General features: G+C 44.4%; 1 protein-coding gene across 3 annotated transcripts in view; it reads right to left on the bottom strand.

The window, feature by feature from the left end:
• The window catches only part of LOC139538647 (guanine nucleotide exchange factor DBS-like), a 63,129-nt gene that overhangs the window by 27,435 nt on the left and 23,372 nt on the right, over window positions 1-12,322 (bottom strand). For 2 of the 3 annotated variants that reach the window (XM_071340943.1, XM_071340942.1), the window contains exons 2-3: window positions 2,887-2,970; window positions 1,729-1,843 (exon numbers count right to left, since the gene is read on the bottom strand). In XM_071340943.1, the coding sequence (XP_071197044.1) occupies window positions 1,729-1,843; window positions 2,887-2,970 (199 nt within the window). Of the gene's footprint in view, window positions 1-1,728; window positions 1,844-2,886; window positions 2,971-8,269; window positions 8,399-12,322 lie in introns of those variants that run through there. The other variant, XM_071340944.1, reaches the window with a different exon arrangement.

Here is a 12,322-nt window from a genome sequence, read left to right as displayed (position 1 = left end):
TCCCCCCTCCCCCATCACCAGTCTCTCAGTACACAAAGACATTCTGCAGTAATATGATTACAGGCTGGGGTTATTGCATTGGCCAGCTAATTAGGAGAGTGCATTGAGATCTCCACTCCTCCCTCTCTACTAAGAGATCTCTACAGGGGACAGCACAGACACATCCATTTACCCAACACTCTCACTGACACACTAAACACAAGACTAAGAAGACAGAAACCATGACCTTTTTTAACCAGTGTAGGTAGAGAATGCCCCTAACCACTGAGACAGGGTCAGATGTTTACAATACCTCCCAATGGTTGAGGTTAGGATTGGGGGAGGGGGGAGATCAGTGGTTAAAGGGTTCTACCTCAAGCAGCATGCAGTGCATATGAGCCTCTAGTGACACCTGCTGGCTATTTCTATACAGCAGTCAATAAGAGCTGAGGATAACACACTTGGTTTGCACTGAAAATATGTGGTATACCATGAGCTGAACCTACAATATAAACAATGTTGTATGGCAAGGGTAGGAAACCCTGTTCCTGGAGTGCTGCAGGTAATGCAGGATTTTGTTCCAACTAGGCGCCAAACCTGACCAACTGAGCCAAGTGATCAGTTTAGGGATTGCCTAAATTCAACACAATTGGTCTTCCAGGTCAGTTAAAACATGAAGTGCCTGCAGCACTCCAGGAACAGGGTTTCCTACTCCCTGTTGTATGGTGAACAAGGAAGTTTATGGTACCAGAATCTTTTAACGTGTCTGTTTTCAGCATTCAACACCATAGTACCCTCAAAGCTCATCACTAAGCTAAGGATCCTGGGACTAAACACCTCCCTCTGCAACTGGATCCTGGACTTCTTGACGGGACGCCCCCAGGTGGTGAGGGTAGGTAGCAACACATCTGCCACGCTGATCCTCAACACTGGAGCTCCACAGGGGTGCGTGCTCAGTCCCCTCCTGTACTCCCTGTTCCCCCACGACTGCATGGCCAGGCACGACTCCAACACCATCATTAAGTTTGCAGACGACACAACAGTGGTAGGCCTAATCACAGAAAACAACGAAACAGCCTATAGGGAGGAGGTCAGAGACCTGGCCGTGTGGTGCCAGAATAACAACCTATCCCTCAACGTAGCCAAGACTAAGGAGATGATTGTGGACTACATGAAAAGGAGGACCGAGCACACCCCCATTCTCATCAACGGGGCTGTATTGGAGCAGGTTGAGAGCTTCAAGTTCCTCGGTGTCCACATCAACAACAAACTAGAATGGTCCAAACACACCAAGGCAGTCGTGAAGAGGGCACGACAAAGCATATTCCCCCCCAGGAAACTAAAAAGATTTGGCATGGGTCCTGAGATCCTCAAAAGTTTCTACTACCGCATGGCAAGCGGTACCGGAGTGCCAAGTCTAGGACAAAAAGGCTTCTCAACAGTTTTTACCCCCAAGCCATAAGACTCCTGAACAGGTAATCAAATGGCTACCCAGACTATTTGCATTGTGTGCCCCCCCCCCCCCCCCCCAAACCCTCTTTCTACGCTACGATGTTACCAAATTCTACATTCATCTGATTTCTCCTAAATTCCTCCTAGCATGTTCAATATTCATCTGCCTCTCCTTAGTTTCCTTCCTGTAAAATAGACTGATCTGACTGGTTACCATGGGAATAATACATGTAGGGAGCTCGGACACAGGGAGTGTCTGAAGAAGCAATGGTGTGTGTGTGGTATGTAGAATCTCACCTGGGGATGCTGGTCAGGTATGTGAGCACGTTGTGGAACTCCCTCTCCTGGATTTCTCCGAATGCAGGGAACTCTGGGAACACAATGATGGGGCTGCTGTTCTGCCCTCTGCCCCCTGGGAAAGAGACATAGAAGAGTTAAGAACAGAGAGTTCACTGGAACTGAGACGACTCAGTCACATTCCTTTGTAATTTGCTTGACACGACTTCAACAAGGATTACCACAAGAGGGCGCCAGTGGAACTGGCAAACCAGACTGTTTGATAAGGCGATAGGGTAAAGTGAGAGAGAAAGAAAGCAACAGACACGGCGAGAAAGAGAGGGAGGAGGGCGAGAAAGAAGGGTATCTTCTACAGTATTTAAACACACACCGACATACACTTAGAAAATGGGGGAAATAGTCACACAAACACACATGCCTGTGAGCAGCTGTACTATTAGCCCATGTGATGAGAATATCAATCTGTCTGCTTTTCCTTCTTCTATTATCACCCTAGAAACAGCAAATGCTCGGTCATCGTTTCACTGTCTGTTTTGACTCTCCTGCATCTGAGAAGCAGCAAGCTCTCCGCAAAATGGACGCCGACAGGCAGAGAACAGTCTCCAAGGTGACCTTCCATGCAGAACATAGAGGGGGACAGAGAGGGGGCAAAGTGTGTGTGTGTGTGTTGGGGGTATCTATTCAATGAGGTGAATACAGTGGTGAAGGAATCAATGCCACAATAATATCCGTTATATTATCCTTTTTGTATTTCAATTAAGTAACATTTGTGGAAGTCTGCTCACAAGCCTAGTTGATTTCTGTAAGCTTCTACTATGCATGCAGTACAGACACACTGAATTGACAAGACAACTGCAAAAACAGAAACTCTATATTTGGCTTATACGCAACAGAAACTGATAAACACATATGTAAATACACACTAAACAAACACAGAGTCGTGAAGAAAATGGGCCCCAGTGTACAGTAACCGGACTAACATTGATAAGAAAATTATGAGCAGGAAAACAGGAGAGGAGAAATTTGAATGGCAAATCTGAGGGGTGAAGCAGACAGTTCATCTGAACTATATCAGGTAGAGGAACAGTACAGTCCTGTTATAGCAGACATCTGTATTATGGCACGCAGACAGGCAGAGACATAGACAGGAAGTGTTACCTGAGAGGTAGGCAAACTGCTTCCTGAGGTCAGGGGTGATGTCGATGGCACAGAGGGGACTGCTCTCCTGCTGCATGATCTCATCTGGAGGAACAGCAGAGCAACAACACAGTCAGAGTCACAGTCAGGACAAAACATATTGCATTGAATGAAAGAACCATCGCAAAAGTATAAAAGAGCTAGACATACTCACACAAAAACAGAACATTAAGTTATTACAGCATGTCGTCTGAGCAGTATAGACGTGCAGAATAGTGAACAAATAATAATCTGAAATGCAGACCAGAGAGCAGAATGCTACAAATGCTTTGGATCCTGACCCACCAGCCCCAGCCAGGCAAGCCCCAGCCAGGTAGCCCCAGCCAGGCAGCCCCAGCCAGGTAGCCCCAGCCAGGCAGCCCCAGCCAGGCAAGCCTCAGCCAGGCAAGCCCCAGCCAGGCAAGCCCCAGCCAGGCAAGCCCCAGCCAGGTAGCCCCAGCCAGGCAAGCCCCAGCCAGGCAAGCCCCAGCCAGGCAAGCCCCAGCCAGGCAAGCCCCAGCCAGGCAGCCCCAGCCAGGCAAGCCCCAGCCAGGCAAGCCCCAGCCAGGCAGTGAAGGTGGAGATGGGGTGACAAAACAGGCTGCTTTGACTCAGAGGCCCAGGTCAGCAGGGAGGGAATAGCTACAGTAGGTTCGTAAACATTGCTGGTACACAGGAACAAAAGTAGTTCAGAGACACTGACACAGCCCCAAATCGCCCATTCTTCAGTCAGCATATTTCTACCTAGAAATGCAATTTCCTAAAAGCGGAACAGACTTCTGTCAATCACAGGAGGTTGGTGGCAGCTTATTTGAGGAGGACAGGCTTGTGGTAACGGCTGGAGCGGCATCAGTGGAATGGTATCAAATACAAAACACATGGTTTGATGGCATTCCATTTACTCCGTTCCAGCCATTATTATGAGCCGTCCTCCCATCAGCAGCCTCCACTGGTATCGTTATTGTTCTGTAGTACCTGAAGGTGTGTACTGCCTCTATAACTAATATACTGTATATGTCCAGTTCACAGGATATGCATAGCTGTTGGCTAATATTTCTATTGTCCATTTGTAATAATAAAGAGATCTGGTAGCATAATACTCTATCAATTATTTATTTATATATTATACAGTTGCAACCTACTAGCATACTTACTTGACATGGGCCAGTCTCCCAAACTAGAGCTATTTGTACACAGTTACAGAGACTAGAGACTCCTGGTCAATAGTTCAGCTCAACTGTCTTCTGGTAAATCATTGATACCGATTCAACCCCAAACCCTCACAGCAAAGTCAGCACAAATACAGTATAATCCTTAGAGTGAGGTGGATTATACTGTATTTGTGCTGACTTTGCTGTGAAGGCTTGGTGCAACTGTATAATATATAAATAAATAATTGATAGAGTATTATGCTACCAGATCTCTTTATTATTACAATAAAGTGTGCCTGTGCGTATGTGTGTTCACATCCTGTCCCTGGATGACATACATTAATAGCATGGATCCTAGAAACTCAAACAAGATGGTTACATACAGAACATACAATACTCCCATGCTCCCAGCCAGTCACAAAAATAGGTTCATCTGCATCCATTTCTAAACAGCTACATATAGGTAGTTATACAGTGGGATCAAGCAGTTCTCTTTATGCAGGTAGTGCCAATACTGTGGGAGTCTGGCAAAAGTCCTACTGTTGAGACTGAGGGCCTAACAGTACAGAGCACAACAGATCGATGGAACAGAAAGCCACAGTGATGCTCTACACTATAGGATTATATTACACACACACAGACCACAGACACAGATAGAGACACAGACACAGACACAGATACAGACCACAGACACAGATAGAGGTATTCAGCAGACGCTAACTCTTAAATTACTAAAATGTAAATGTAACATTAGAAACCAGCCTGGCAGACTTTCTAGGGCCACAACACTGTTTATCTCAATGATGTCATGTCAGACCACTAACCAGGGATAACCACTCTCTCGTCTCTTGAATTATTCAGTGACCAAGCCTTCCTTTCGGGACAGGACATCAGTTTAAAGGTAAAGGGGCAGCGCTGTTACACAACACTCTCACAGTAAAATGTTCTGAAGTAGAGAATGTCTAGGAGCACGTCTGTCTCTCCATCTCCCTTCATCACATCCCTTCTTCTCCAGTGAGCTAAAGGGATGATCTACAGAGAGTAATATTCACTTTTCTCTGAGCTTCCTGGGTGTGTTCCTGTCACTTCAACACTATGTGAACACAAACCCTCCTCCTCACAGCTGCCCATGTCCCTTAATGTTGACGATGTGGTTGTTATTGACAAGAAGCAAATGGCTGAGCTCTTAAATCACCACTTAATTAAGTCAGGATTCCTATTTGACTCAGACATGCCTCCTTGCCTGTCCAACATTTCCTCATCTCCCACCCCTTCTAATGTGACTATCCGTGGTGCTTCTCCTTCTTTTCCAACGCCCCACTACAAAGTTTCTGCCTGCAGGTGGTCACTGAGCCCGAGTTGCTAAAGGAGCTCCTTAAACTTGACCCCAAAAAAACATCTGGGTCAGATGGTTTAGACCCTTTCTTCTTTAAGGTTGCTGCTCCTATCATCACCAAGCCTATCGGCAACCTTTTTAACCTGTCTCTCCTTTCTGGGGAGGTTCCCATTGCTTGGAAGGCAGCCACGGTTCATCCTTTATTTAAAGTGGGAGATCATGCTGACTCTAACTGTTATAGGCCTATTTCTATTTTGCCCTGTTTATCAAAAGTGTTGGAAAAACTTGTCAATAGTCAACTGACTGGCTTTCTTGATGTCTATTCTCTCGGGTATGCAATCTGGTTTCCGCTCAGGTTATGGATGTGTCACTGCAACCTTTAAAGGTCCTCAATGATGTCACCATTGCTCTTGATTCTAGGCAATGTTGTGCTGCTATTTTTATTGACTTGGCCAAAGCTTTTGATACGTCTTGTGGGGCGGCTAAGGAGTATTGGTGTCTCTGAGGGGTCTTTGGCCGGGTTTGCTAACTACCTCTCTCAAAGAGTGCAGTGTATAAAGTCAGAAAATCTGCTGTCTCATTCACTGTCTGTCACCAAGGGAGTACCCCAAGGCTCGATCCTAGGCACCACGCTCTTCTCAATTTACATCAACAACATAGCTCAGGCAGTAGGAAGCTCTCTCATCCATTTATATGCAGATGATACAGTCTTATACTCAGCTGGCCCCTCCCCGTATTTTGTGTTAAATGCTCTACAACAAAGCTTTCTTAGTGTCCAACAAGCTTTCTCTACCCTTAACCTTGTTCTGAACACCTCCAAAACAAAGGTAATGTGGTTTTGTAAGAAGAATGCCCCTCTCCCCACAGGTGTGATTACTACCTCTGAGGGTTGAGAGCTTGAGGTAGTCACCTCATACAAGTACTTGGGAGTATAGCTAGATGGTACACTGTCCTTCTCTCAGCCTGCGGTTTTGGTACAGTTGAAGTCGGAAGTTTACATACACTTAGGTTGGAGTCATTAAAACTAATTTTTCAACCACTCCACAAATTTCTTGTTAACAAACTATAGTTTTAGCAAGTCGGTTATGACATCTACTTTGTGCATGACAAGTAATTTTTCAAACAATTATTTACAGACGGATTCTTTCACTTAATCGCAATTCCAGTGGGTCAGAAGTTTACATACACTAAGTTGACTGTGCCTTTAAACAGCTTGGAAAATTCCTGAAAATTATGTCATGGCTTTAGAAGCTTCTGATAGGCTAATTGACATAATGTGAGTCAATTGGAGGTGTAATCAAAAGAAATCAGCCAAGACCTCAGAAAAAACATTGTAGTCTGGTTCATCCTTGGGAGCAATTTCCAAACGCCTGAAGGTACCACGTTCATCTGTACAAACAATAGTACACAAGTATAAACACTATGGGACAACGCAGCCGTAATACCGCTCAGGAGGGAGACGCGTTCTGTCTCCTGGAGATTAACGTACTTTGGTGCGAAAAGTGCAAATCAATCCCAGAACAACAGCAAAGGACCTCGTGAAGATGCTGGAGGAAACAGGTACAAAAGTATCTATATCCACAGTAAAACGAGTCCTATATCGACGTAACATGAAAGGCCGCTCTGCAGGGAAGAAGCCACTGCTCCAAAACCGCCATAAAAAAGCCAGACTACGGTTTGCAACTGCACATGGGGACAAAGATCGTACTTTTGGAGAAATGTCCTCTGGTCTGATGAAACAAAAATAGAACTGTTTGGCCATAATGACCATCATTACGTTTGGAGGAAAAAGGGGAAGCTTGCAAGCCAAAGAACACCATCCCGACCGTGAAGCACGGGGGTGGCAGCATCATGTTGTGAGGGTGCTTTGTTGCAGGAGGGACTGGTGCACTTCACAAAATAGATGTCATCATGAGGAGGAAAATGATGTAGATATATTGAAGCAACATCTCAAGACATCAGTCAGGAAGTTACAGCTTGGTCGCAAATGGGTCTTTCAAATGGACAATGACCCCAAGCATACTTCCAAAGTTGTGGCAAAATAGCTTAAGGACAACAAAGTCAAGGTATTGGCCATCACAAAGCCCTGACCTCAATCCTATAGAAAATTTGTAGGCAGAACTGAAAAAGCGTGTGCGAGCAAGGAGGCCTACAAACCTGACTGAGTTACTCCAGCTCTGTATGGAGGAATGGGCCAAAATTCACCCAACTTATTGTGGGAAGCTTGTGGAAGGCTACCCAAAACGTTTGACCCAAGTTAAACAATTTAAAAGCAATGCTACCAAATACTAATTGAGTGTATGTAAACTTCTGACCCAATGGGAATGTGATGAAAGAAATTAAAGCTGAAATAAATCATTCTCTCAACTATTATTCTGACATTTCACATTCTTAAAATAAAGTGGTGATCCTAACTGACCTAAGACAGGGACTTTTTACTCTGATTAAATGTCAGGAATTGTGATAAACTGAGTTTAAATGTATTTGGCTAAGGTGTATGTAAACTTCTGACTTCAACTGTATGTGCTAAAGTTACATCTAGACTTGGTTTCCTCTATCGTAATCGCTCCTCTTTCACCCCAGCTGCCAAACAAACCTTGATTCAGATGACCATCCTACACATGCTAGGGGCGGCAGGTAGCCTAGTGGTTAGAGCGGACATGCCCCAAACTGACATGTTACATTATTCACAAAAACAAAACCAGTAGTGTCATGTCAGCATTAGTACAGCACAGACAGTCCACATCAATATTATTACAGCACCAAAACAGCATGTCACTTCAACAATGTCCATCGTCTACTGTAAGTAACATGTACACTGGTAGACAGAGACAGACAACCAACCAACCGAAAGACAGACATTAAGACCAACCAGTACCTGTCCTGTGCTGGAGCTTCAGCCACAGGTTGCTGACGTCGTGGCAGAGCAGGGACACTTGGTTCAGGGCCATGCTGAGCCAGGCTCACCTCCTCTAGGTACTACTCATGGTGTAGACGGTCGTTTCAGCCTTATCCTAAAACACACACTATCATGTCTGTCACTGTCTGTTTCACACTCTGTCTCTACAGACACTCCCCTTACACACAAACACCACAAATATTCTCATCCCCCCCTTTCCCAACAGGGTTCTTTGTTTGGCCATGAGGGGACCTTTCAAGTGACAGCCTTGGCCTCAGGGTAACACTGCACAGAGCTCTCTTTCATACACATAAGCACACTTAGACACAGTATGTATTGAAATATGAAGCAAAATATTGAAACACATAGATGCTCTAGCATGCTGGTTGCGTTATAGTGTACGCCTTGTGTCTTTTGTGTGGCGCAAGCCATCGATTAGCTGGGCTGAGTGTCTATTTGTCATGCATAGGTCCACATGCACATACACTACCAGTCAAACGTTTGGACACACCTACTCATTCAAGTGTTTCTTTATTTTTTACTATTTTCTACATTGTGGAATAATAGGGAAGACATCAAAACTATGGAATAACACATATGGAATCATGTAGTAAATCAAACAAGTGTTAAACAAATCAAAATATATTTTACATTTGAGATTCTTCAAAGTAGCCACCCATTGCCTTGACAGCTTTGCACACGAGTGTGCATATCTGTCATCAAGTAGGTGCATCCAAACATTTGAATGATACTGTATGGCCATGTTTGCATGAGAGACTGCCAATGTGTTGTGTGAACTCCCCCGTTGCCCACATCCATGCTCCCTTTGATGTGGTATTGTCCCGTGTCGGAGTCACATGAGTGTGAACACGACACAGTGAAAAATGATCAGGAACAACAGCTGAACTGATCCTTTAAGTCAGGACAGAGGATAAGGAAGAGTGGTGTGTAGGTCCTTTCCCTCAACTGTCCTATCATATTCCCCTAGTGTAATGGAACACCGCCTAATACACCTCTCTGCCTGGAGAGAGGGGAAATAATTCCCTGGGTCAGCCTACTCAATTCTCTGTGTGTGAAGGACAGGAGGGGTTTATTGTACATCCTTCCTCCCTACGCATGAATGAGCTCAATGAACTAATTACATCCCTCTCTATAGACAGCATCACAGACAGACACATCTCACACAACATACCTTGTCATCACAGAGAAACATGCTAGGCTGGTGACATCACAGCAAATAGGCATCATTATAATGTAAACGTTTAGATGCAAATGTAAACAAAGTGACACCATAAAGACAGTCTTGAATGCTTTGGTTAAGAATGTGAAAGGTTTGTGACGTCACAGAAGAGCAGAGTCTCATCACAAAGAGAACAGCACATGATTACCGGTAAACAGGTCTGTGACAATGAAAAGTATTCTTTTTTTAATAAATTTTTCTTCATAATACAAAAATACACAACTTACATTGCTACATCAAACATGTCTTAACAAAACACAGGTATTAACAAGCAAATGCTAAAACCTACAAAAAATATCAATAGAATAATAAAATAAAAAATTTCTAGTGCAATTGTATTCAGTTATACGCTGAGTGGAGATCAGCTCTCGTTAAAAAAGCATGTTCAGTGACATCACAAAGGTACTGTATGTGCATGTGCACATAATGCTTTGTGACATCACAGAGAGAGCAGCACATATGCCCGTGTTTAGGGTGGCAGGTGACAGCAGGCCAGGCGACCCACGGTGGTCGTGGCGATGGATTATACTAATCTATAGCACATGAATCTACACAGCACCCCAAACACACTAACACATAGGAACGATAAGTAGAGCTCAGAGACCTATAACCTCCCTCACACCGTACAGATCCCACTAGAACCATCACCTACTACTGTTCGGTCTAGACACTCCATCTCACTATCCCAACAGGAAGCAGAGCTGAGAGGTCAGAGCTACTTTTTCTCTGGGTCAATTCTACTGGGTACATGTAATGACTATTGATCTAAAGCAGGGTTCCTGTTACTGCTATATGAGCCGATCACCCCACCCAGACAGGTGACTCGGTCCACTGTGTGGCTCAGTGGCTGCTAACAGATGTTGATGGTATTAAGCGATTGATCACTGGAGAGAGACGTAAGCTTCTTCCTTTCATCATGAAACTTCAAAGCTGCAACCTGAGCTGAGGAGAGTAGAAACTAGGGGAACAGGAACACCAAAAGCTACGCAGGAAACTCACAAGACTGAAAATTGTTAACTAAGTACTGTATACACCCATGTGATTGTCACTTTCTGTGATATAGGGTTTCTTCCCTGGCAATATTGGTTACTTATGCCCTGAGGTGATTGGACAGTCTTAGCGTTAGTCAAGCAGCTGCTGACAATAACACACAGACACACGTAACAGCTTTCATCCATCCACCGACTGCTCAGGGGCACTCACACAGTGAACATGGCACCCTCTCACACAACCAACACACACCCATCACACTCCTGGCAGATCCCACAGAGGTATCATCTCTCCCTCCTCCTCCCCTCACTCTATTTTTTCCATTTACCTCGTCTCCTTTCTTCCTTGTCCTCTCTCTCTCTTCCCTTCATCTACACAGTACAATACATTATTAAGCCTTCAGGGCCTTTACAATGGGTGTGGTTGGCAGCAGGTGTATCAGTTGATGATTCCCACCAGGAGCAAAGACACATACGTAGAAATATAATATATCTGTGGATACAGAAACCATTAGAGATCTGGGACCTCTCCCTTTCTCTCTGCCTCTTGAAACGTCTGCCAGTATCGGTAATGATGTCAAAATGACATAGCAAGTGACGCAAAAAGAGTGGATTTCTGCCAAATGCTGTTTTTGAGGCCGGTTTGGATATATAAGAAGTATTTTGAGCTACAATACATACATTATGTACAGTGCATTCGGAAAGCATTCAGACACCTTACATTTTTGTTACGTTTGTTACATTACAGCCTTATTCTAAAATGGATTAAATAGTTTTCCCCCCTCATCAATCTACACACAATACCCCATAATGACAAAGCCAAAACAGGTTTTTAGATTTTATTTTACAAATGTATTACAAATAAAAAACAGAAAAATCACATTTACATAAGTATTCAGACCCTTTACTCAGTACTTTGTTGAAGCACCTTCAGCAGTGATTACAGCCTTGAGTCTTCTTGGGTATGACGTTACAAGCTTGGCACACCTGTATTTGGGGAGTTTCTCCCATTCTTCTCTGCAGATCCTCTAAAGCTCTGTCAGGTTGGATGGGGAGCATCGCTGCACTGCTATTTTCAGGTCTCTCCAGAGATGTTCGATGGGGTTCAAGTCCGGGCTCTGGCTGGGCCACTCAAGGACATTCAGAGACTTGTCCCGAAGCCACTACTGTGTTGTCTTGGCTGTGTGCTTGGGGTTGTTGTCCTGTAAGAATGTGAACCTTAGACCCAGTCTGAGGTCCTGAGCACTCAAAATCAAATCAAATGTTATTGGTCACATACACAACATTTGGCAGATGTTATTGCGGGTGTAGTGAAATGCTTCTGTTCCTAGCCCCGACAGTGCAGTAGTATCAAAAAACAATTCGCAACAATACACACAAATCTAAAGTAAAAGAATGGAAATATATAAATATTAGATCAAGCAATGTCGGAGTGGCATTGACTAAAATACAGTATATGAGATAAGTAAAGCAGTATGTAAGCATTATTTAAACATTATTAAAGTGACTTGGAATCCCTGGCCACTTTAATAAGGGAACACAAGTCTATGTATATAGGGCAGCAGCCTCTATAGTGCAGGGTTGCCTAACCGGGTAGAAGCAGTTCTTCAGTCTCTCGGTCCCAGCTTTGATGCACCTGTACAGGTAGTTTGTGAGGGTTTAGTGGCCAAGCCAAATTTCTTCAGCCTCCTGAGGTTGAAGAGGCGCCGCTGCGCCTTTTTCACCACACTGTCTGTGTGGGTGGACGATTTCAGATCGTCAGTGATGTGTACGCCGAGGAACTTGAAGCTTTCCACCTTCTCC

Source organism: Salvelinus alpinus, chromosome 14, assembly GCF_045679555.1.
Source record: "Salvelinus alpinus chromosome 14, SLU_Salpinus.1, whole genome shotgun sequence".
In the NCBI taxonomy this organism is placed as follows: domain Eukaryota; kingdom Metazoa; phylum Chordata; class Actinopteri; order Salmoniformes; family Salmonidae; genus Salvelinus; species Salvelinus alpinus.
The sequence above is the reverse complement of the archived record's forward strand: the minus strand, read 5'-3'. Positions and strand labels throughout refer to the sequence as shown.